The 26095-nt window shown below is 54.2% G+C and overlaps 1 protein-coding gene across 14 annotated transcripts in view; it reads right to left on the reverse strand.

The window, feature by feature from the left end:
- MYT1L (myelin transcription factor 1 like) overlaps nucleotides 1–26095 on the reverse strand; it is a 427914-nt gene that overhangs the window by 62448 nt on the left and 339371 nt on the right. For all 14 annotated transcript variants that reach the window (XM_086699913.1, XM_086699905.1, XM_086699917.1 and 11 more), the window contains 7 exons: nucleotides 21895–21985; nucleotides 20155–20262; nucleotides 15935–16146; nucleotides 8493–8743; nucleotides 6038–6274; nucleotides 3696–3817; nucleotides 2738–2806 (listed from right to left, as the gene is read on the reverse strand). In XM_086699913.1, coding sequence (XP_086556039.1) covers nucleotides 2738–2806; nucleotides 3696–3817; nucleotides 6038–6274; nucleotides 8493–8743; nucleotides 15935–16146; nucleotides 20155–20262; nucleotides 21895–21985 — 1090 coding nt within the window. The remainder of the gene's footprint in view (nucleotides 1–2737; nucleotides 2807–3695; nucleotides 3818–6037; nucleotides 6275–8492; nucleotides 8744–15934; nucleotides 16147–20154; nucleotides 20263–21894; nucleotides 21986–26095) is intronic.

Raw genomic sequence — 26095 nt, forward strand, 5'->3', positions numbered from 1 at the left:
GGCAGAGTCCTCACCGAAAAGTCTCTGATTTGAACAATTCTATCTATCCTCCCCCCTACTTTCAGCCTGGGGTCCCATTGAGTGTCACGGCCGGTGAGGCAGGTTCGCAGGATGTGTATGTGACACACGGCACATCGGCCCAAAAGTGTGTGCACGTGGCACGCGGGCTTTCCTGGGCTCACCCCTGCTTCCCTCCTGAGCCCCTACGCTGTGCTGTCTACACTGCACGGGCCGGGGACCAGGGCAAGCAGCCCTTGAAGAGGGCGAATGGTATTCACGTACAGGTTACATTTTAATACATTCTCAGTTTACATATTGCACATAATTAGACATAAAATTACCCACTTCTTTTAAAGACTATCCCCAATGTGTTGCCCTGGGTAAGAGCGGAGCAAAGTGTTGTCTCAGGAAGTTTAAGACGCTTGAAGATCCAAGACCAAGAGTTTATCTGGCACAACGCATCTTTCCATGATCAGAAACGTCCTGTTAATGGCCAACAACCAAAATTCAGTGTCAAGTGTGACAAGAGGAACATTTCCAGAAAGTTCCACACTAGAGGATCTTTGGGAGGGTAGTGGGACCTCCCGTCTAAGGTCTTTACGAAGAAGTAGAATTGTGCGCCTACAATGGACGGTGTGATCTCACTCTGTCATGTAAGCGGCTGCCGCAGCACAGACTGACCAAACCTTTTGAAGATTTGAAGATGTATGTGATCTGTTGAGGGGGCAGGTGCGTGACTTGTTCTAGAGAAAGCTGCTGTAGATCTTTAAGGAATCAACCTATGCTCCTATGCAGGGAAAAGCCATCCCCAAGGCCCTCGTGACTCAGACTAAAGGTAATGAGTGGAGGGGTGTCATCGAATAAGACGTTACAGGACGTTACAGGACGCTACAGGGAAAGACTTATCATCAAGTAAAACTCAGTCGCTGAAATATTGGAGTTTTTATAGCAGACATTTAATTGGAACCCGTAGTTTTGAAGATCCACCGATAAAAATGGGCCATTTTAGAAAACTGGTCAAGTTTAGATTTCCCAGAAAGGATCGCTCAAAATGGCATTTAGTTGTTGCAAAGACACGCTGACAAATGAGCGTGGCTTTCAGATGAACCACAATTAGGAAAAGGCCATCACTCCCTGAAGATCAGTTCTCATCCAGGAACAGGCAGCGTGGAGGGAACGGACCACTCCAACACTGCCCTGGAGGACGAGGAGGGCGGACCGCCTGCCTCTGAAGACGCGGATGGCGAGGACCCTCACCCACCTTCTGAGACGAAAGAGAAGAAGACAGTGCAGACGGAAGCCAGAGAAGTGGCGGCTATGCTCGGAGCTTCGGGGCAGCGTAAACCGAGCCCAAAGTCAAGGGATGAACACCCACAACACCTAGGTCCCTCAGAAAACTACTCTGGCCTCTGGGGGTGTGGAGACGCTAACCACTTAGAAGCAGTCCTACATACAAGCCGTGCAGAGGCTATTTCTTGTTTACGGCTGGCCTGCTGGAACTGCATATACGTATGCCAGACTTTGCAAAGCATTCCTCATCAAGAAATTCAAAGGAAAGGTGCCATGGTCTGATGTGTTGGCCACGTTCCATGTGCAGTTAGTCACGTTTTGATCATGAGGGAAATACGGTTTTAAGCTGTGAGAAAGGATGTCTTAACAAAGTGGGTTGAGGTGTTCTTGCACCTGTCCGTTCTGAGGTTCTAAAAGCTATTTGTCCATTAGGCACTGCGTGGATGACACTAGACTTTAAAGCCGTTAAGTAAGAGGATGCCCTCCGGGTGTTTACACGCCATGAAGAAAACGCCAAGAGTCTCGTGACGGAAGGGCTAGTTCAGGAGGTCACTGAACATGAGCAGGTGATCTATGGCGCTAGGGCCTTGGACAGGGATCCTGCAAAAAATGACATGATGTGAAACAGAGCCCTGCACTCTGAGACAGCCCTGGTGTAGCACAGTGGGACAGGTGTGGGGTGGAATCCTTGGAGAAGGAATTGTGTCTCCTCCGATCAGAGCGCCGGAGACTTTCACGCACTCTCTATGACTTGTACTGACTCCTTCCAAAACTTGTGTCGGAACTGAATGTGGTTCTGCATTTTCAAAGAAGAGAAAACTTAGTCTGGGGAAATAAATGTAAGTGATGAGATTTATGCTTAAGATATAGAAAGAGTTACAGGCACAGGGGAGAGGGAGAGCGAGCGGCTGGAGGGGTGTGTGCCTGAGTGCTGGCGAGCTCCTGGCTGGACCCATCGGTGAGGTGACGCTGTCCTAGAGTCTTTGGAACTATGACCACAGCATGCCTAGGGAATTGGCTACTGTCGTGGTGAGTTCTTGTCATCAGTGCTATTTAAATGCCCATATTTTAAATGATCGTATTAACTAGTGACTGCTAAAAAACCAGTTTTTCATTTTTTAGGTTATAATCATTTCCTAAAAGCTTGAGTACCTCTGTCAAACTTCCTTTCCGTGTGCATGCGTATCAGGAGAGAAACTACTTATGCCTGAGAAAATTCAGGACAGAAAGGCTATGGCATGAGAGAGCTAGAGACAAATGAGAAGCAAGAGGCAGAGAGACTGTGCGGAAAGGTGACCGAAATCCCGAGGACCCGGTCGTGCGTGCTGTCCAGGCACTGCGGGCGCAGGTGATTTTCTTAAAGACACTTTCCTTTACATGTGACACACCCATTTCGTTACTACTAGGTGCAGAGATTTTTAAAAGAATGATTTTCGTTAAATCTTACTTGAGTTCTTGTGAGCTGGTAGCCAGCATGCTTCGAATGCTTTTGTCAGCGAGGGGGCAGCCGGACAGACTGTAAGACAGGCCAGAGAGTCAGGTGAGTAGCGGCTCCCGCCAGCTTACGCTCCCGGACAAACACAACATAAAGTTGAAACTAAAAAGTTTAATGCAGAAAAGCGATGGGGCAAGTGCTGTATATTGAATTTTTTTTTTTTTTTGGTATAATTAACTTGGCGTACGTTTACGTCTTCATTGAAGAAAACAGGTCTGTTAATAAACGATTTTTGAAAAAGAATACGAAATGTTTGCGCTCTTTGGTTTAAATGTTTGTAAAGAATTTTCCAAATCGAGGTGGTTTATCCGAATGTAAAAGACACTATACAACACGTAAATCAAGCACGATTTTATAGGTCAACATAGAGCACTTAGAGGGTTGACACGTAATTCGACGTTTTTACTTTGACAGCATTGTTGAGGTAAGCTGAAAACAATAAATTGAAAAGACAGAATCCACCATGAGAAAAAATGAAGTCACACCTTCTATGTGAGGCGTAATTACCAGTCACATGACCACTCCCATCACACCTTGGTGTTGGACATCTGCCACCAAACAAAAACAAAAACAGCCAAAATAGTAAGTAGGTTTAAAAAAAAAAAAAACTTTAAGAAAGTTTCATTGTTTCCAGTTTAGCTGCAATGTCTGTGAGGGGGTTAAGCGCCCTGAGGGAAGCTGCAAAAAACGGCACGGACCAAATGGTAGAAGGCGTCTCCATCACACAGAGCGTCCTGGGAACAAGCAAGCCACGCGGCTTCTCGCTCCGCTGAACTGGCAGTTTGAGACATTTATATGCTGCGAACGTCGCATGCTCAAACGGCAAGGCATGTACAGATCGGTTTTTAAAAATAAGCCAAGGGAAGGGACGGTCGAGAAGAGCAGGCATCTCGCCTGGAGTTATGCTTACGTTATTAAGTCCTTTTTGCTGTCCTTGCACTGGGGGTACTTGGGCTTGGGGCTGGGGATGGTCACCTCTCCCGGGTACCTTCTCTCCTCCAGAGCCTCCTGGAATGGGTCCAAGTCTTCCGGCTGCGGGCAAAACACAGCTTCAGGGCCGCACGGACGACAGTGTGAGAGACCGACCGCAGATGCGTCCCGCTGGGGCGCCGGCCGCCCCTGCGTTTTCCTCCCCTCCCACCGCTGTCCCTTTAAAGGTATTCCACGCCTTCGTCCGGATGAGGCCCCTGCCGCAAGCGCGGAGCGGGGCTCTGTTCAAAGACTATCGCTTTCGGAGCGGACCGTAGCCGCTCACCTACCGCTCTAAACTTCTAAATTCACGGTCACCAGTCGGGGGGCAGGGCCTCACTCGATATTTCTGTTGGGGTACTAATAAGAGGGACAGACACATGGTTCGGAAACCAGAGACCCTGTTTCTTCGTTGGCCTTTCTCACTCGGTGCCCAGCAAGCACCTGTTGCTGTCCGGCACCCGTGTCCGACACTGACCTGCTAAGCTTAAACACTGACCCTACACGTGTTCTGGAACGAGAGTTATTCCGACCATCGGTGAGCATTCTGCACGCGTGCGTCAAGTCCCAAGGTGAGGGAAGACCAACTGAGATTAATGTTGTGGTTCTCAGTTACTCTTATGCAACATTTTCTTTTTCAACGGAAAGTGTCTCCTCCTGGGTAAGCGGGTCCCCTTGCGCTAACTAAGAAATGCCTATAGATGGCAGTACTCAGCAAACGTGTCTCGTGAATGCTCGCGAGTACTTTTTCCTTCTGGGACGGTCTGTTTGATGAAAACACTTCTGTCGGTTTAGGAGGGCTTAATTTTAATTAAAATAAATTCGGAGACTCAACCATCACGCCTTATTTGGCGGTAATGATTTAACACCGTAGGAGAGAAAAGAATACTTTGGAATTTAGCTTTTGCCACTCAGACTCTATTCTTTGGCAACGCGTGGCTTCAATTTAATCAAATTTAATCATTTTTGAAGAATAAAGACGATAGGCTTTGAGATGAAATGGCCTTATAACCGGGTGCCTTTTCTGCCAATTCTTACAAATAGCTAATGTTCCCTTTTTTTCTGCACTACCTTGTTTCCCTAAGAAGCTATTGCTTTGATGGTGGTCTCCCTCTTGTATTCAAAAAGGGTTTTCATTTTCCAGTGACTAAAGAAGATGTCATAATTTTCAGAACTGAACACTGGAGACAAAGCCGGGACAATAAAGAACAACCTTTTCTTTGCTTCTTTTCTCAGCTTCGAGGCTATTTTCACGACTTGGGGAACTTGAGTGTGAACGTTGTGACTACAGGTCTCCCCCACTTGGCGAAAGCGCACGTCACACCACTTTGCTCTCATGAAAGACCCACATTAGTACCTGCTTCTGCTAACAGAAAGAAACCAAAGAGGATTCGTGCTTCTAGGAAAAGAGGCGAGAAACGCAATAGCGCTCAGTGTTGGTTTTGCGGAGGGCCGTCGGAGCGGCGGCTTGCACCCGGGCCGCGCGAGCCGCCCCGACGGGCACGCACCTGCCCCCGAGGGCCCACGCAGCAGCGTCTCAGCGCCCGGCTCCAGGGCCCCGACCGCTGAGAGGTGAGCACCTGGGCTTCGTTTCAGGCCGTTTCCCTTTCGCAAAGTGTCCTCGGGTTGAGAAAAGCCCGAGAGGTTATTTTTGGGGTCTGGGGATGCTGAAAATACATTCCATATAAATTACTGGTAACTGCTTCTGCACTTTGTGCCATTTGGCTTAGGAAGGTCTCCACAGGAAAGCTACAATTTCCGGTCACCGTACTTCAGAAGTATGTTCCCGACATAGCTGTTTTAGCAATACTGCAGCCAAGGAAGATTTAGGCGATTATACTAAAGCGACTTCTCAGGGCTGGAATATTACTCTTCTGAATATTTTAGGTTTCTCTGGGAATAGGCACGAGCCTTCGCTTCAAAGAGCCAGCTAATTAACAGCACACAATTAACCATTTAAATACTTAACACTCTCCTTAGGATTCTCTATCTGCAGGGAAAACCATGCATCGTAGCAACATGTCACCCAGAAAAAGGGACGGGCTGGCTGGCTGTTGACGTCTTTTCTCAGAGAAATCGTTTGTGACTGAACGCACTTGTTGGGAAATAAAATTCACGCTCGGAAAGAACCCGTGGTTTGTGTCACCGAATCGGTGTTAGTGACAAATCTCTCCCTGGCCCACGAAGCGCGTGGTCAGCCCCAGTCAGCTGAGGTCATCCCGCGGGTGCCCGCTGACGCCCGACCCCGCGCCCCGAGCCGGCCGGCAGGTGAGGGGGACGTACGGGGGCCTCGCTGGTGTCGCCCCCGTCCGCCCTGCGGGGCTTCAGCTTGGTGTAGTCCACGGGCAGCTCCCAGCAGTCGTCCTCGCCCAGCTGGAAACACCGGCCACCCATCACCGCCTGCCGCTGGGGGGACATGGGCTCCAGGGGCGTCAGGACCGGGCAGCAGCTGTCCCGCGGCCGTGGCTTGTTCACGCTGAGGTCCAGAGTCCCGTTCTCGTCCACCTCCATGTCGGGGTTCTGCCGGACAGAGAGACGTGGTGACCGTGCGGCTCCACCGCCAGCCACAGCCCTGCCTTCGGCCAGTGCAGAACCCAGACGCGGATTCCTCCTGGGATCTCCCGCGCGTGGGCTCCCGAGGTGAGCGAAGCGGTGCCCTGGGGACATGTCTGCTGTCCCGCACTTAGCCGCGACATCGGATGGCAGGCGCGTGCATCTATTCGCCTGCTGGTGACCTGCGACCTGTCCGTCTAGCTCCTATTTATTTGTCTGCCACTCACCACTTCTCTTTAGCTTCCCTTTTCTGCAGTTCCCCTCTGCTTTTAGAAATAAGCCTGGCCGGAAGACAATCATGCCTAATCTCCACTCTATTCCAGCTCAAATACCGTTTAAGAGATCAGAGATAGATGTGGGTTTACGCTAAAAAATTCGCCTTCAGTTTCACTGATGCAAATATTTCAAGACCGGGAGAGGAGGAGAACAGACCAGTCAGAGGCATGGAGGGCGAGGGAGGAGGAGCCAGAATTTACTTTCCAACAAGAAAGGCTGCGATGAACAGCCTTTTCCACCTTAAGGGAGGGAGGTGTGCAATCACAGCTCAAATGACCTCTAGTCCAGTGATTCCAGTCTGACCTACTCTGCGTTTCAGCAAGCCCGAAATTGAGACAACTGTCTTAAAAAAATAAAGAAGTACAGGGTGAGGGTTTTTTTTTTTTTTTTTTTTTAAATGACGCTTTGAAACAGACGAAGAAGTCTTCAGACCTTGCCTCTCCGGAGGAGGGAGGCAAGGAAGGACACATGAAGGGCAGAGAGAGAAATACCGCCAACCACCCTCCGCTTCCGTTCCCGGAGAGTTACACTCTCTTGAGCAAAATTCGGGTTTCAGGCTGGCGTGAAAGCTGCTGCCTACCCCAGCGTCTGGCAGCTGTCTCCTCTGGACGTCACAGTGGAGGGAAGCTGCGGGGACGTCGCCCATCCAGGCTGCTACCTTGATAAATTACCGAGCGGGATTCTGTCTGTGCTCTTCCTGTCCGTGAGCACTCCGGCTTTCAAGCTCTCCTACTAATTTAGCCTTCATAATGTTGGAGTTAATTCTCTCAGTCTTAGGTTTAATAAAGTGAAACAAAATCCGAAGGGGTTACTGTCTTTTTTTTTTTTTTTTTTTTCCTCCTTGCCAGGGAAGCCCGTCCATGCTAGCCTCGAATTTTGGCAGCCCTGATCACCACAGAAATCGCACGCCCCTGACACTTCTCCATAATCATGGAATAAAAATATTAACAGTAAAGAAAGCAGGGAGCCTGGGTGGCTCAGTCGGTTAAGCGTCCGACTTCGGCTCAGGTCATGATCTCACGGTCCGTGAGTTCAAGCCCCGCGTCGGGCTCTGTGCTGACAGCTCAGAGCCTGGAGCCTCAGATTCTGTGTCTCCCTTTCTCTCTGACCCTCCCCCGTTCATGCTCTGTCTCTCTCTGTCTCAAAAATAAATAAACATTAAAAAAAAAAAAGTAAAGAAAGCATTTGCAAAACATGAAATTACTGGCCTGTCTCCATTCATACGCATCACAAGTACTCGTAAGGAGTCCCCTCAGGTCTGAGTGCTCAGGGTGCATGGCCGGCTGGGCTAGTACAGGAGAGGGGGTGACGGAGTGGCCCCCGCCAGGTGGCGCCCTCTGCTCTGCAGCAGCCCGAGGGACCGTCCTGCCCCCACGCCAGCAAGGTGACAGACCCTGCGGACAGACGTCTCCGCACTAATGAAAGCCAGCCGGGATGCGTGGCAGTCCCAGCGGAGACTGGATTCTACTTTCTTTCTTCCCTGATACTAGTGACCCACTGGGAGCGAAGGGACAGTCCTGTGCTTGATTTGACAGCGGGGCCACCCGACCCTCCTGGTGTTCAGGGTTCCGGGCACGTGGCCGCTTCAGTTTCCTACTGTCCCTGTGGCCACTGAACCGACGAGAGGGCACTGGCTGTCCTGTTTCCAGAACCGCCCCTGGGTCCTAAGGGCAGGGTCCACGCACACGTTACTCTAACAGGCCTGCGCGTGCCCCCCTCCCGCCCCCCGCGTCAGAGAGCCAGTCGTCCTGGGACGCGTGCGATTGAAGCCGCTCCCAGCAAAGCCACGCTTGGGGCTCCCTAGGTCGCGCGCTTTGTGGGGGAAGTAGCACCGGGGGCGCGGGCTCCAGGGGGCGCGCACGGCCCGGCCGTGGGCGCCCGGCGGGGGGGGGGGGGGGGGGTCGCGTACCCGCGCGGCGCACAGGTCCTGCGGCTTGGTGGACAGGTTCTGCGGCATCTCTCGGCAGCGCGTGGACAGGTTGAGGATGGCCGTGGCGGCCATGTGCGCCGCCTCCATGTCGTGCGCGTAGTCGAAGCTGCTCTTGCTGCACGTGCTGCTGGCGCTGCTTCCGCCCCCGCAGCTCAGGTTGCTGCTGCTGCTGGGCGCGTAGCTGCTGGTGGTGCTGCTGCTGGGGCTGGCGTTCTTGCAGTACCGCTTCGCTGGGGAGACACGGGGACAGGGGTGACTCGGGTCCCCGCCAACGGGGCGACGGCAGAGCGGGGCCCCGCGCCCCGCCACCCGCACCGCTGCCCTCCCGCCGCCCGGGGCACACCCGCGCCAGCGGCGGGGGAGGGGGCCGATCGGTGGAGAAAAGCCCATCTGGCCTTTCCCCTGTGACCCTGGGAAGTTGGCGGGGACAGAGCCGGGTGTGGGGGGGGGCGGCGGCAGGGGAGACGCACGCATCTCTCTGGCAGGCCACACGTGGCTGCGGTGGCCACCACCCAATCCATTTAGAGGCGCACACCTGGTTAGGATTGGGTCCCCTGAGGTCAGGGCGTGACCAGCGTGCCGGCCTGCTCGAGCCTGGAGGAGGGGTGTCCCGGTCATGACTGCTCATGGGCTCAGGGGGGCCACGGGACCCCACAGACCTCATGGCTCCAGAGACTGGCCGCTCCTTCCGGCCGGGAGGGGCCTCAGTGGCCACGTGGGGCTCGCTGTCTTGTGTGCAACCGCACAGCCTGGTGGGGGCCTGTGTGCTTTGGGGGGTGGCGGTCTGGCTGAGCATGAGGGACCAAAACACCCTTTTCCTCAGGAAAAGCCTGCTCCTGTGATTCTAATAAAGAGCCACACGGAGGAACCAGCAATGTCAAGGGACAGACGATGGCACAGGCCGTAGGCTGAGCCCAAGGTGAGCAGGGCAGGGCGGCCACGTGCACGCCCACACCGGCCCTCCTCCTCGTCATGACGGCCTCCTGTCACCCGCGGGGAGCCTGGCTCCCAGGATGCCCTGGTGAACAACCCGCGCCACCCACGGCTCAGCCACTTGGGAGCAAGTGTTGCTTTTGTTCGTTCGGAATCTCTGGCACGCGGGTGGGAAAACGTTTGTGGGTTATTCGTCCGGGCCCTGTGGCCATTGCCAGGGGCGGCAGAGCCACAGGCTGTCTGTCCACCTGCAGGCTGTCAGATCTCCCCTGGGGTCCTGGGCAGTGAGGGGTCACCCAGGGCGAAGCTGGGGGCGCGGGAGATGCCCACGGTCCTCTCCCTCACGGGGTCCCGCGCTCCGTCCTCGAGCGGCTCTTTCCCGACCCACCCGCACGTTTGCGCGTCCTTTCCAAAGCGACTCGGCCGGCTCTCCCCGCGTGTCCAGCGCTGGCAGCAGCGGTCCGTACCTGGAGCCGCTCTCCGTGGAGGACACGCGCAGCGCTTTCCTCCCGGAGGGAGGGGCACACCCGGCGATGTGACCAACGGACCCCCCCTCCCGCACCGGCACGGTCGGTCATCGTGAGCAATGGCACGAGGGTGCCCAGAACACCTCATTCGGATACAAGTGGCAGAATAAAGAAGGCCTCACGGTTGAGAACTTGCAACTTTGGACCGAAGGCCACTTCCATCTCGTCCCTGGGTCAGATGCTGGCAGAGAGCACGCGGGCCCTGGGGTGCGGGGGCCACCAGGCCCCCCCACGGCCCCCACCGCGAGTCACAGAGCTGCTGCACGGGCAGGTGGCCGTTTGAAGTCCCCTTGCGTGGACCAGAGGGTGACTGCACACACTCGGACCCGGTTCGAGAGCGGGCCAGCTCTCTCTCCTCGAGGACTCGTCACACACCTGTTGGCGTGTCTGCGGTGTGACCTTCCTTCCCCTTTCTTCAGCGAAGGCAGCTTGTCTAAGCAGAAGACGGCACAGTGGGTGCCAGTGGCCTGGGGGGCTGAGGCAGCAACGCAGGGGCACCCGACAGAGACCCTCCCTGGAGAGACAGCCCCCCGTGCCAGACCTGAGCATCAGGCACAGGGAACCGCGTGACACAGCAGCTTGGGGTACGCTCTGCCTGGGCTGAAGTCGTGGCTTTACACCATTTACAATTTTGACACAAAAACAGGACTGTCAGGGCGCCTGGGGGGCTCAGTCGGTTGAGCAGCCGACTTCGGCTCAGGTCATGATCACAGGGCACCTGAGTCGGAGCCCCGGTCAGGCTCGCTGTTTTCAGGGTGGAGCCTGCTTGGGACTCCCTCTCTCTCTGCCCCTCCTCTGCTCACGCTGTCTCAAAAATAAATAAAAATAAGGATATAAAAATTGTAGGAGAAATGAAATAGTATTTATCAGGGTTCCCGTCCCTAGCGAGGGTTAGCCGCTGGCTCAGGAAAGAAATGTGGTGCACGTACGTGAGAGAAAAGGCCACTTCGGGATGAAAGGAGCAAATTTCAATTTTTGAAAGAAAGGAAGCAGGACACGTGTTCATACGACAAATGGCAGCAAACTTTTGGGAAACTGCGTGTACCGCAGCAAACGTTGGAATCTTGAATTCTGGGGTTGGGGCAGAATCCTAGCCGTGACTGACCTGGGGGCCACCTGCTGATGGGCCTGACGCAGGAGAAGTCCTGGGGCAGGCATCCACGTCATGTGCGGCCTCCTACTCAACGTGACCCCTCCTTCCTCCTTTCATTCGAAACGAAAACAAGAGTGTGGACTTCAAGTCTTCCGGGTAACGTGGCTCCTACTCGTAGGATGCTCGCAAAGCCGGCGACGCTGACCGCTGACCGCGACCAAATGCGCTCCCCTTCCCAGTCAGTCAGCAGACAGAACTGTCAGTGTCCCTCCACGTGTCGGCCTGTCACTGGAGGTTATGGGGTGCACGCTTTCCCACGAGACTGCCGTCACCACGCGCGGCAACCGCGGCAGCCAGCCAGGCCCCACCCCACGTTGAGACCCCTCTTCAAGGATTCTGCCCTCTCTGGCGGGACAAAGAAAGACTCCGTGGGATTTCTACTGACTAAATATGACAAGTTGGAAAGTAAAAGCAACCAGCTTCCAACCAGAGCCTTCTTGTGACCCTGTGCTAAGCGTGTGCCTCCTTCCTCCAGGAATGCCCACCTTCTGATGTGTTGACACAAGGGAACAGACCGATGCGTCCTTACGAAAACCAGACATAAAGAGCATAGTCCAGACGTTCGCCTCCTGAGGCTTCACCCGCGGGCTGGGAGCCGGCAGCCGGCAGCTTGGTTAGATTCAGGCATCCGCACACCCTGATTCACGGCGCCGACTCTCACAGTGTCCACGTAAGTCGGCGTCGTCTTGAGCGCATGGAGACAGACGCAGAGGATACGTGGGAAAGGGGCTTTTTGAGAGACCCCGCTAGAGGAGGTCTGCCCGTCGTTCGCTCACGTTACTTACAGCATCGGATCCCAGTTGGGACTCTCCATTTTCCCGCTCACCCATGCAGTCAGGTGGTGTTCTCTGCATGGCCCCGGTCTGCCTGACCGACCCCGGCACTGTGAGGTTTGAATCGGGACGGGCGCTTCCGGTCCAGTGGGAAGATCAGCTGTTTACCCTGAACTGCCATGGGTGGGGCCCAGAGCTGCGTGTGGGCCAAGGACAGTTGTCCGGTTCTGCACAAGCGACCTCGTGAAGTTAGGAGGAGGGCTGATTAGTGCCGGCCGGGTCGAGTCAGAGCGCTGAGAGTCTGAGAGGCCCTGGGAGCGACGGGCCCCGGGGCAGCCCGCGGCCAGGCGCGGGCAGGACGGGGGCCTTCTGGGGAGAGCTGGCTGGGGGCAGCAGCGAGGAGGCCTGGAGGGCCCGGCTCCTGAGGATTCACCCCAGACGGCCATCCAAGCAGCTCCGCCAGCCGGGGGGCCCAGGTGGGGTGGAAGGTGGAAGGTTAGCACATCGGGGTGGTACTGAGTCTGAGGAGCAAAGAGAAAGTCCAGTCGATCACTAAGTGCTTAGCTTGGAGGATCTGGGAGTTGGCAACAATACAAAGGGAGGCTCGTGGTGGGAGCCCGTGGGGGCTCTCGCGACTATGGGTTTGGACAGAGCTTGGGGCCTTGATAAGTTGCCCAGAGACAACAGTGGAGATGTCTTAGCCTGGGGTTGGCAGCTGTTCCTGTAAAACACCAGACAGTAGTCTAGGTGTCGTCGGCCCCACGGTCTCCGGCAGAAGCACTCAGCTCTGCCGTTGTGCGAAAGCGGTCACGGGCCAAACAGATGAGGGTGGCCAGGGGCCCGTACAGCTTTACCTATGAACGCCGAAATTTGAATGTCACGTGATTTTTAGATGTCACAAATTCTTCCTTTCCCCCAACAATTTAAACATATTAGAGCCATTCTCAGCTCATGGTAACAAACAGGTAAGGGGAGATGCCAGCCTGGTGCCCATGGGAGAGGGCAGGGCCGACACACATGTGCAGGAGCCCCACATTCTTTCCCACTTTCCCTCCTTGAATGCCCTGCATGTAGACTTTCAAGCCTTATGAGAGAGAACCCCAAGCTCCTTGGCACAGTGGGTGATACACAGCCATCTCGTCGCCCTCTCCACAGTTGCCTGTTCCTACTTTCAGGCACCTTGCCAGGCCACTGGCCATTCCTACCAGCCCATGGGGCTTCTGTCTTTGTATAACTTCTACTCAAGCTCATGATCAAGTGTAAGGTTTGCCACTTCAATAAAGCTCATGCTAATTCCTCCAGAATGGATTCCTTCCTTCATTGCCTGCATGAGTGTGTGTTTCACTGCCTTCCATTTGTTCTCAAGCTCTTCCTTGAAACTTGACATCCAGAGGGAAAGAAGAGATAGATAGATGATACATGATAGACAGATGAGTGGATGAATGTGGATGGATGGATAGACGGATGGATGGATGGATGGATGGAAGGATAGACGAATGGATGGATGGATGGATGGATGGATGGATAGACGAATGGATGGATGGATGGATGAACAGACGGATGGATGGATGGATGGATGAACAAACTGATGGATGGATGGGTGGATGGGTGGATAGACAGATAGAAAGACAGATAACAACTAGCCAGTGTCTGGAAGAATGCAGGCAACTACATCAATGTGTGTTGAGTGTTTTTGATCACAGGTGGTGGGACCTAAGTCATGATATCCAAACACTGGAGAGAAAGGTCCTACTCTTTTTTCCTGTTTGGCATTTCCATGGTCCTGCCCCTTCCTCCCACGCGTTATGCTTCTCCTCACAATAGGCTCATTTCATGGTTATTCTTCAAGAGCAATGACTCAATTCTCTGCACCTGCAGCAAGTCCCAGGGAGGACGCTCTTGTAGGGACCACAGACTACAGTTGCTCTGTGGTGCAAAGGTCCAGGGAAGGCTCTTCTCAGCTCTATCCCATCAAGAAAACTGACCTGTCTCATCCTTAATGGGCACTTTCTTTGATGTTTTAAAAGTCTGTCAGATGAATCTAGTGTAAGGAAAACATGGAGTCACCGATGCTTTTCTTGGTAAATTGTGGTGAAAGACTGCCTTTCTTTTGCTTTTTTCTCCTTTCTTAAAGACGGAATATTGAAGTTTTTCTTCTGTATTCTTGCTTCCTTGTGGGCCAGCTGAAGAGCATGGCTCAGCCCTGGTTTCCGACAACAGGTGTTTTCAGGGTCGGTGAGAATGAATGCCAATGATCAAATGTCTGTCCAACTCTCTAGAGCTGTCAGCCAATTCTCACAACAGCTCTGTGAGGTCCATGGGGTGGACCACTAACTCACGAACTAACCACTAACACCCAGGAAGATTATCTGCCCCACACCACGCAGCTCCTAAATGGAATAGCCGAGAATACACCCAAGTAGGTTTGACTTCTGGCACAGGAAAATGTTCTCTACTGGTCGTGACCTCACCCAAAGTGCAACCATAACTATGAGGTTAAGGAAATCAGGCCACACATAACAACAGGTGTGGCAAGCAGGTGCGGGAAGACAGGCTTCCAGAGGAACTCCTTCTCCAGTCACCGTGAGATGTCACTGAATCGGAAATCATGTAAGCGGAACCCTGATGATGTGGGTTCAGTTTTTTTGATCCTTCCTTCGCAATCACATGGATAAAATTCTCACAAACCAGAAATTGGCAAATCATTGGGATAAAATAAACAGAACAAAAATAACTATTTTCTGTTATACCCTAAGACACTCCCTTTTCTCCACCTACATTTTTCTTCCTCTACGTTGAGAATCGATACACACAAGGATAATCAATATGCAACACATCTAGGAAATACTAAATTTCATTCACTATGCGTATTAATTGTTATTAAGGCAAAGAATGACTACCATAACTTAGAAACATGCACAGCAACTCACACTGAATTGTAAAGAGGTTTTGGAACTCCCCAAGCGTTCAATCGAAATGAACTTTTTTGTGTGCTGTGATTTTAATTAAAGATCTTTTTCAGAGAGGAGTTAAAAGATCTTTAAAGGCCCATCTCCTTGCCTCCGCTACAGAACACCAAGATAAGACTTATAAGTCATCAGAACTCCTATAACCCACATCTTAGTTGGAAACGCTTGCCAACTCGGTCCATATATATCCTAGAATTCCAAGCAGAGTTGCGGTCGGATAAATACATGGTGTCAGAGAAACGCAGTGGTCCCTCTCTGGTTCAACGACTTACCATGTTAGCAGTGGGAACCGAAGGCAACTAGTTCACGCCCCTGGCGGAGGGCCCAGAACCCGAGAGAGGAAGGAAGCTGCCCCCTCCTGAGGAGGTGGCATCTCATCTGTTCTACCTGCTCTTTGTTTCTGGCGGATGCGTGGTCGCTAGGTCACAGGGGGCGGTCCTGCCTGGCCCCACTTGCGGTGGAGGAACAGGCCAGGGCCGGTGCCTGCTGGAAAGAGGCTGGGTGACACCGGTAGAAATCGTGTGCCCTTGGATGCACCTTGGAATCACTGGCAACTTAGAAAATGTCACCACACAGGCAGCGCCCCCGGGGGTTCCGGTCTAATTAGTCTGGGGTGCATCCCAGACAATAGAAGTTTTAAAATCTCCCCAGATGAATCTAATGTGCATCCGAGGTTGAGATGACTGCAAAGTGCTGGTGCTGGGGGCTACTTCCGGCTCTCCCAGGCTTCTCTGCGTTGGGGCCATCGACTAGAGGAAGTTCATGAACCTAAGGACGCGGCAGCAGCACAGCCGAATGCAGACCGGCCAAAGGCTCGCTCTGTCCGCATCTGAAAGCGGCCAGAATGCGTTGCCTTGGAAACCCCGAGGGAAGGGCGGCTTTCTCCCTCCCGCAGGGCTCCCGCTCACCCACACCCGTGAGCACACAGGTGCGCCCAGGTGGGCATGCTTTTCTTTGGTACCCAAGGGACCACATGCTCGACCAGTGTGCAGGGAACGGATAGACACAACAACAACATTATTAACGGCAAGCGTGACTCTCGTGTATAAGAGTGTGCACCTCCTACCATCATATCCTTTGGGGGATATATCCCTGGTTTGCACCTTGGGGGCTATGGCCCGCTTGCCGTAAGTATGGCTGTCGTAACTGTTGTACTCAAACGAGGTCTTGGAATATTTCTCTAGCTCTTTGGCCAGGTTGGAGCGAGGCGTGGTCGTGGGGACGTTGTTTCTGTAGCCGTAGTGAGGGATCTCGAGCTGCTTGACAAAGCACATTGGCCTACGAGCAAACAAGAGATAACCAGTAGTTTACTTTCTCGCGGCGGCAGGGAAGACACGGTTCACATCAAAACGAGGGCACGTTGCTCAAATCCCACCTTCCCGAGCACAGACCACATGTGCCGGGATTTTATAGCACCGCATAAGCCATCCGCTGACTTTCAACACGCCAATAAAGAGAACGAAAGCAAGACCTTTAACTTTTCCCCTTATTTCTTTTTTGGAGTCCTAGCCGGCTTGATGAACATGGGAAAGACCTCACAGCCGGGCCTTCCTTTCCCAGTGGCTTCAGAGACAAAGAGTCACAGCAAAGGAGGTGGGCTAGTAAGACCTTTTCCTCAAAGGAATAAGCGGAGGGGCGCCTGGGGGGCTCAGTTGGGCGTCCGACTTCGGCTCATGTCGTAATCTCACAGCCCGTGAGTTTGAGCCCCGCATTGGGCTCACTGCTGTCAGTGCAGAGCCTGCTTCGGACCCTCTGTCTCCCTCTTTCTCTTCCCCTTCCCCGCTTGTGCTCTCTCTCTCTCCTCTCTCCCCCCCCCCCCCCGTCTCTCAAAAATAAAAACAAGCATTTTTAAAAAAGAAGAAATCAGGGAAATATGAGGTGAAAGGGTAGTATTTGCTCAAAGACTAAGCTATTACAAGTTTTTTGATAAGCTTCATCTTTATCTTTTAAAATGTTGGGCACAGGGGCACCTGGGGGGCTCAGTCGGTTAAGCGTCCGACTTCAGCTCAGGTCGTGATCTCGCGGTGCATGAGTTCGAGCCCCACATCGGGCTCTGTGCTGCCAGCTCGGAGCCTGGAGCCTGCTTCCGATCCTGTGTCTCCCTCGCTCTCTGCCCCTCCCCTGCTCATGCTCTGTCTCTGTCTCTCAAAAAATAAATAAACATTTAAGAAAAAGAGGGGTGCCTGGGTGGCTCACTCGGTTAAGCGGCCGACTTTGGCTCAGGTCATGATCTCACAGTCCGTGAGTTTGAGCCCCGTGTCGGGCTCTGTGCTGACAGCTCAGAGCCCGGAGCCTGTTTCAGATTCTGTGCCTCCTTCTCTCTCTGACCCTCCCCTGTTCATGCTCTGTCTCAAAAATAAATAAACATTAAAAAAATTTCAAAAAAAAAAAACATTTAAGAAAAAGAATAAGCGGAAATTAGAGACATACCCTTAGGGACATGGGCTGACGCAAAACTGGATGTTAAAACAGAACATGTGATGTGTTTTGACAAACACCAGCCTGTGCCTCCGTGCTTTTATGGGTAGTCGTTCAGCTTTCCAGACTCTCGAATGAAGTATTTAAATGGAGAAGCACTCAGTTCCATACGCTCATCACTATTCTGCCTTGTGCTGTGCGTGTGCGTGCGTGTGTGTGCTCACCTATTTCCTGATCTCATGGGTGGGATTTTTAAACTGTTTTGGGAAATCACTTCAGATTTACAGGCAAGTTGTGCAGAGGACTCCTTGCATTCTTCACTCAGCCCCCCATCATGCTAGTATTTTACCAGATCATCAACACATTTATTTTGGTTTCATTAATTCAGCGTCTTCTCGTCAAATTAACGAAATAATGTGGTGATTCGTGGAACGCCTGTTATTGGAGGCCCTTTTCCAGGTAACACGTGGAGGTGCGGAAGTGAATAAAACTCGTGGCCTTGTCTTCCAAGAGCAGGCAGAGTGTGACATTAGTTTACGAATCGAGGTGTGAGGTCAGCTGTCCAGGTAGGTAAGTGGTCCAGGGGCACAAGTGCAGGGGTGAGAGGGGAGAGGCAGGTGCGGCGACAGCATCACTGGGGGCTCTCAGGAGGTGGGTAGCATGGGGCCAGGAGGAATCTGCTCTGCTTAGGGGGCAAGGCGGGGAAGCGTGGTCCCCAAACCTTCAAAACTCTAGGCCCAGCTCAGAAGCAGCGGCGCCTGGAGCAGAGGCATCGGAGAGAAGGTGGCACTTGGTGACGGACAGAGGCTGTGACGGAGGCCGGCCTCCGCGGCCGGGGAGTGGAAAACTGGGACAGAACTGGAAACACTAAGCCTTCCTGTTGGACACCCTGCATGAAGACTTTTCAACTCTTAGCTACATAAGTGTAGGTTTAAGCGATCTCTTTCCTCCCTTCCTGTCTCTTCCCTCGCCCACCGAGTGAGCATCCCCGCATGGAGACACCACGGGGAACACAAAGGTGGCCCACCCGGGGACCAGGTCCCCCAGATCATGTTCCTAACTGGGACGTCAGTGCCTGCGGTGAGCCGTCGGGAGCTGGGGAGCACGGGGAGCCCGGAGGCCTGGCCCATTCGCCAGCCTGGAGTTAACTCCTCCAGAGAGAGCCCCCAGTCCCCACGGCCCGGGCTGGCTCCCCGGTGCCTCCCGCTATGGTGGCTGAGGGTCCTTCCCTCTGTGGCCCCTCCTCGCCAGGCCCAGCCTGGGCATGTAAAGAAAGCCTACAGGTGCACCATTTGTGGCCCACAGTCGTCTCCTCAGGAGGACGGGGCCCGAGGGGGCAGCCATTCGCCCCCTGTCTGCTTTACCTTCTGGGAAGAGGGCACACGGAGAGGTCTAGAAGGATGCACACCAACATTTATGGAGGGCTTGTCTCTAAATAGTGGGATTATAAATGATTTTTATTTTTCTTATTTTTGCCTATTTCAGTATTTCTCATTTTCCATAAAGACTTTAACTTTTCTATTGAGGGACAAAAGGGTGTTTAACGACTGTGGTAAAATCCCTTCAGAATGCTTCAAAATAATACACAACAAAACCAAGCAGGTGTTCAGGCCATTTGAACAGTGATTTTTTTCCAGGTGATTTATCCCAAAGAAAGAATTGGTAATTGAACAGAATCAAAACTGTGTGTGTGTGTGTAATCAAAACTGTGTGTGTGTGTGTGTGTGTGTGTGTGTGTGTGTGTGTGCGTGAGCACACATGCGCACGAACGTACTGCTTCCTTTTTAACAGCAAGACTTGGAACCAACCTAAATGCCTCCGAGGGAGCGCCTGTTTTCTGTGCCAGTGACCTCCCACTGGAGAAGGTCTGAAGCCACCACGGCCACCAGGGCCGCCTTTGTAAGGACACGGGGCGTGTTCCCACTACCACGTCCAATGAAGAGTCGGAATCCCCGACGATGGCCACGCAGCCCGGGGTGTGCGGGGGGCAAGTGGAAATGAGCTGGTGGGTGGGTCCTGTCTGGGATGAAGTTTTCTCTCTCCACCCCCTCCCGAGAATCCTTCTTTTCTAAACTTAAGAAAACAGTGGGTGGGGGCGCCTGGGGGCGGGGCTCAGTCGGTTGAACGTCAGACTTTGGCTCCAGTCATGGTCTCACGGTCTGTGAGTTCGAGCCCTGCGTCGGGCTCTGTGCTGACGGCATGGAGCCTGCTTAGGATTCTCTCTCTCCCCCTCTCTCTGCACCTCCCCCGCTTCTGCTCTCTCTCTCTCTCTCTCTCAAAATACAGAAACATTAAAAAATCACAAAAGAAAACAGTGGGCTGGACCAGGTGATCTCTGAGGTCTTCCTGCTTGGACCGTCAGGGACTGAGCGGGTTCACGTGAGTCGCTTGGCCGCTTCGGGTTCTCAGTCGGGTGGCTGAGGGGAGAAGGCCCCCCGAGGGCTCCCGTGCGGAGAACGGCTTCCGCACCCACCGGGAGGGGTGCCGGGCTGCGGGCTGGCCTCCCGCCCTCTCGTCCGCATTAAGATAAAACCACTTCGGGTGACTGTCTCATTCACGTGTAGAGCTCCCCTCCCTCCCCCCACATTCAGAGAATCACCGAATACTTTCAAGGCCAGAAAGAAAACCAGAACCAACCCTGTCCACCGACAGCAGGCGGACGGAGGCCCCGACCACCGAAGCGACCCCCTGCCCTCACACAGCCCTGCGGGCGAGAGGTGGGCCGGGGGCTCGGCTCTTTTACCCGCACCGGTGACCGCGTGCCCGCCTGCCGTGGCGTGAGCCCGCCCGCCCGGTCCGGACCCCCACGTGCCCTGGCATGCTGGGCACGCGCGGCTCTCATGAGGCGACGCGCTCGGCATCTGGTACCTTAGCACGCGGTCTGAGGCCTGGTTGGACTTGGACACATCGCAGCTCTGGTGCTTCTCCTGGGCCTTTGCCAGTTTCTCCGCGGCAGCAATAGGACATCCAGAGAGGCTGCAAGGACAGAGAGGGGGCTGAGCTGTCTCCTCCAGCGGCTTCACGGCACACTGACCCCGTGACCACCTCCCCCTCTCCCCTGGTCGGCGCGAGAAGGCTCCAGCGCGGGTTCCCACACCTGCCGTGGGATTTCCTGATGGGACGGGTTAGAGAGCAACAACTGCGGCTGCACCTTGCACGGGTTCCTCTGGGTCTCCGGTGGACGGTGCTGAGGGCCAGGCCGTGCACCAAGGGCACGCAATCCTTTCCAGTGACGGCAAGCCAAGTTCCGTGTCATTCAAGAGTACAGGAGCGAGTTGAAATTTCAGACACAGATTCCATTCCGGGATGTTTCTGGAGACGAGGATCTAGCCATCTGGGCCGGATGAGCCCTAGAACGGCAGGTCTCTGACCGGCACCAGAAGGCGAGCTCTCGGCTGACCCCGTGAGCGCCACCGACCACAGCGCTCTGGCTTGTCACTGACCAGCTCGTTCACGCCCTCCCCGGGGGACGAATGGCACTGGGGAGGAAGCAGGATAGTCTCTAGGACCACCGTTAAGTGGTTTTTGGAACTAAATGCTCATGGAAGAGATGGCAGGTTGGCTCTCTTGTGTTTGGGCTTATTCCTCATGAACTCACGGTGTCTATTCTTTGTGTGTCTGTATATATATCTACACACATGTGCGGATGCTCACCCCACGTGTGCGTCACATCTCAAAAATACACGGCCCCGCCCAGGTTTGAGGAGGGGGCTGATATTGTAAAGACCATATGGAACAGTGCTCGGCGTGAACTGAACCGACCTACTGATCATCCCTTTCTTCGGCAGACTGAGTCCTGGAGGATCTCTGAGGGGCACAGGGTCGTGATTTGTTTCATGGTAAACTTCACACAAGTAACAACATTCACCAGTCAGGCAAGCAGAGATTAAGATGAAACTCATAACCATTTCCTCCACTTAGGCATAATTTTACGTGTGCTTTTGAAACTGAAAGTACAGACCATGAGGTGGACCGTAACAGAATCACTCCGTTATTGATAAAGAAGTATTTGATATGATCTGAATATCATGAGCAACTTGGTAAAAGTCAGAACAGGGGAGGAAACAGAATTGGAACTTGTCAGAGCAAAAGTGTGATTCCGGGTACGCCTACGTACCCGGCTCACGGTCATGCCAAATGCCCCCCAACTAGCCCTTTTGGACACTTGCTAGTGTTTTGTGTCCACACCGCGTCCACACTGATGACTGGGGTTTCGGCAGAGTTTTAGAGGCAACTCGGTTGGGTCACAGACCCCCCAGCCTTGGGGCGCTGGAACCCTTCCCTGCACGGTGCGCACAGGAGAGCTTCTCCCCACCCGCGAGGGTAGCTGAGCATTCCCCACAGAGGGCTGTGGATCCGTTCCTCACACCAAGGAGGGCGCCTTCTAGAGGACGCAGGACGAATGAGCGGAACAAGTAAAAAAGTCCACGCTTCGAAAACGGTTCTCCGGATTTGCTTCCCCATGCACCATGCACCAGTACCCTCCGCTCCCAGAGAGCGACCCAGGAGGGGGAGGGGTGCAGGGGCGCACTCCCTCCCGAGGGACGGGGATGGGGCTGTCGGGGAGCCGCCTTCCCTGCAGCGTGGGGCGCAGGACGCTTTGCTTACCTTCTGTGCGAGTTTCTGTTGCTATTTACATGCCCTCGCCCTGTGCAGCCCGGAGTAGGACACTTGAGAACATTCTCATGCATGGCAAGAACTTGACAAGGAAGAGGCAGAGAAGACAGCCCAGCGTTAAAACACAGAAATGGTCCGGATACGAGTACGCGATCATTTTAACAAAGGCTGGGTTGGTTCACAATGGACAGTCCTACACACACTTGTGATGGGCATGGTCGGGAACACACATGTGGAAAGAAGAAGGTTCTCTCAACCTTAGTGTAGTGGGCATGCAGAGCAGGGAGCGCTGGGCAGGGGCCGTGGGGGTGGGGAACGTTCCAGATGGGGCAGGGAAGCGGGGCCTCCCTACATCTCCTGCGCGTCAGCCCTGAACATCGGTTGGCCATGTAACAGCACATACACTGGTGAGTTGTAAGACACGCCTATACTCTCTGGAATCACATGGTATTTATTAAGAAGGTGGTCACCGGTGAATAGAGAAACCCAAGCCTGATTTTTAAATAAAATGGATTAAATAATGACTTTTCATCTGAGAATCAAGTATTTTGTTATTCTTCCAATGGAATGAGCTAGAATAGTAAGTGAAGTCAGCACGGAGACACGGCAGGATGTGGTTTGGCAGCACCAGGAGTCAAGCGGCCCGTTGCTGGGAGACAGTGTTTGCGTTTACACGTGTCGGGAACAGGCCCTGACAGTTTGCATATGTCATCCTCTGTCTGGTCCTCCGTGAGAGGCCGCTACTCTGGGGAAGCGGGAGGGGGTGACAGGTGCCGGTGGGAAGCCAGGAGGACTGAGCCACAGCACCTGCCCCCACACAACCGTCCGCTTCGAGGCAGCAAGACCGGGGGTGCTTTCCCGGCCAGCGAGGTTCACCCCGCGATCGAACCATGGAAAGCAAAGTCTGCCCGAACTACTTCTCTATTTTCTACAACTTTCCTCTTTCTCTAGAACGATCTCTCTCTTCCCTGACGTTTGCATGCTATTCCCATAAGACACTGTTCTACTGGAGCCTACGAGAGCCTCCTCACTCCTGGCCAGTTTCTTGAAAAGGGAGTATATTTTGGTTTCATCTTTACGGTTTCACAGCTCCCGCGTCATCTGGACGTCCGCTCAGCGCTCGGTAAGCACCGACCTGACAAGGGTGAGTCAGCCTTAGGCTCCTTGTGTGCTGGGGATCTGGCCAGAGTGGGGTGTCAGGAGGCCTTCTCCCCGGGTGCCCCTGTACCTCACCCCACCTATAACCCCCCCACCGTGTCCTCTGAGCACAAGGAGGCTCCTCCTGCCCCTTCTCTCCCCCACTTGGCACAGGGCATCCCCACCCCCGTCTACGAGGACTCCGCCCCCTCCCCCCCCCCCCCCGTCCAGTCTCCCAGCTTGGGTGCCCCCCTCCCAACCCAAGGCTTCCTTCTGTGCTCCTCCCTGGCCCCAGGCCTCCACTCCCCGCCAGGGCCTGGGTTCACCTACATCAGTCTTAATTCAGTAGGGTTCTCCTGTCTTCCTGTTACAACATCATGTGCACTCTTTCCAACGTCCTCTTTCCTGTCTGTTTATCCACACTTGCCACAGCTCGGTCCTCACGGCAGATAGCGGACCCCTCCGTGCCGGTCTGCAGCTCGGTCTTGCCCGCTGCGTGCGGCCTGGACCCCTCCCCAGCCAGCGGTCGGGGGGACGGCCGCCCTCTGCTGCCCCCCCTTCTGCCCCAAATCCTGTTCCCGTCCCAGGATCCTGTGCTCCTGCTGCCCTCAACCCCCCCCCCCTTGCTCTGCCCCTGGTCCTATCCCCACTCCTGTCCCGCTCCTGTCCCCTCCTGTGCTCCTTTGGTCACGGCGAGTGCCCTCCAGGTCGTCAGGACCCACCGCTCCCTTACTGTATCCCCAGGACTGAGGCTGAAGGTCAGATGCCTTCCATCATCCCTCGTACGCTCGCACTTCATTTGTAAAAAGGAGCCTGGTTGTTATAAGGTGTGTGTGGGCTCTTAAGCCTGACTTAAGAGCTCCCCTTACCCTCCCCTGCTCCTGTCCCCACTCCTGTCCCCACCCTGAGCCCCTCCTGTGCTCCTGCTGCCCCTCCCCCGCTGTGCCCCCCATGTTCCTCAGACTTGTGTTGCTGGTTCCCGCTCTTCCCCGCCGCCCTCTGCCCTCCCTTAAGTGTCAGCGACAGGTTTTGCTTAAGCCTGGTGACCCCGGGGTCTGGCCCCCCGACACGTGCGGATCTTTCCAGAACAACCATGCTCTCCTGGCTGCTTGTATCCGCTCTTCCTCGGCCCCACGTTCTACACACTCGTGTCCCAAACTCCTGTTTTTGGCTCCTGTCCATTTCCGCTTTATGTCTCCTCTCCAGGCAATTTCATTCCCGGTTTCCAGCAGCATGGCTGGGAAAAGAGGTTGGGGAGCTGCCTGTGTACCTGACCCTGGACCCTCCTCCAGGCAGCCTGTGGCACTGCCACCCAGCACTTCCAGGGAAGATGGCAAATCCGAGCCTCTGTTCCTTCTGTTACACGGGGCCCTGTTTCCCCATCACATCTACTCCTGGAGTCCACGTTCTTACGTGCCAGGCGGAAGTTCTCGGCGTCACCCCCACCCCCTCCCTCTCCCCTCCTGCACGCCAGCCTGTGTCCGGAACGCGTCTTGAACTTGTCCCAGATCCTCCCTCCCTGGCCACTGCCTCCGTCACGCCTGGTCTCCCGCGTGGACTACTGCAACAGCCTTCAGACAAGCCGTGGACCCCTTCTCTCTCCCTCAGGACTGGCTCAAGTGCGACCCCGGTGAAGCCTGCGGGCCCTTGGGAAGTCTGATGTCTCAGGTGTGAGTCACCCACTGTCTTGAGCACGCGGCTGTCCTTGGCTGGGCTGGGGCTCTTGGAGGGCCAGAACCGTGTCCCATAAGTGGGATGTCCTCGTGTTTCTAGCACAGTGTGCTGCAAACTGGGGTGTGCGACACTCTAATGCCTTCGGCTGGACAGAAAGGGTGATTAGGGGAGCCTAGCCAAGGAAAAACCGGAGAAAACACCTAAAAACTAAAAAATAAGACATGCCCTTTGAGGAGTCTCATGTTTTTCTTTTTTAAAGTCTTTATGATTCTACAAAGAACTATACACAAGTATTTAGAAAGAGCTTCCTGCAGACGCTCTGGAAGGCGTTTGGGAGATGGGTGTCGAGCGGACCTCCGGCCTCCTCCTGGCAGAGGTGAGCCCAGGTGCGGGCTGACCCGTGGTCTGTGGGAGCACGTACACCACACAGCCGGTCGGGGCGCAGCCCCCGTCTCTACTACATGTAGGCTCTTCCTGTGAAAATGAGTAGTGTGGAGAATTTCTCAGCCACGGAAGGGAACTGATTTTCTACTTCGGAGGCAAAAACGTGTGCCTTCGGGAAAAGTTGCGTCAGGAGCCTCTCTGTACCTAAGACACCAGTGATGTCCTCGTGCCCCAAGCTGGGGATAAGGAAAGTGGGGCGTGGAGGGCCCGTGGCTGGCCCGGTGTCTCAGCTTGTGGGGACCGGGGCAGGAGCAGCAAAGCCAGGCCTCGGCAGAAACACAAGCTTGGGGTTCCGACAGGTAGAGTCTCCAACTCAGCCCTGCTCCCTGCTCAGGCGGGTTAGTACCTGTGCAGATCGGGGTCGGCCAGACACCGCGCTAATCCCCCAGGAAGAGAGGGTGACGGCATTGGCTCCCCACTTTCCTCATCTGGGAAACAGGGGCTCGCCAGGGAGCGAGGGAGGCAGGGAGGCTGGAGTGCGCGGAGAGGCCGGCACGGACGGTGCTCAGACAGGAAGCCGCTGCGGTCAGACCATGCTGTCTCCCTGCTCATGTAACACACGGGCACGGCCATGCACTCGAATTCGTTTCTTTCCATACCCTTTAGGTTTGCTCACAAGGCCGTTACAAGAAACACGGGCTGCTTACTTTCAGTAGCCGTTTGAGAACCTGGAGGCACAGTAGTTTCTAAAAAGATTTCATCGGAAAATGTTCAGCCAAACCCGTTTTCTAAGCCTCAGCGACTACCCTGAATTTCTCTTTGTTCTGACAGATTTGTGTCTCAAGAATTCCAAAGTTACCCATTTTAATGGGACAACCCTCAAAAACTCCTCTGAACCGTCACCTGGTCATCCTGACGAATGTCGGCCAAGCGATTTCATTTTCCCTGCTAGAAACTGTGTCTCAGCTAATGAGGAAAATCCTTCACATACCTTAGG

This window comes from Puma concolor, chromosome A3, assembly GCF_028749965.1.
Source record: "Puma concolor isolate L17-30 chromosome A3, mPumCon1.1.hap2, whole genome shotgun sequence".
NCBI lineage: Eukaryota > Metazoa > Chordata > Mammalia > Carnivora > Felidae > Puma > Puma concolor.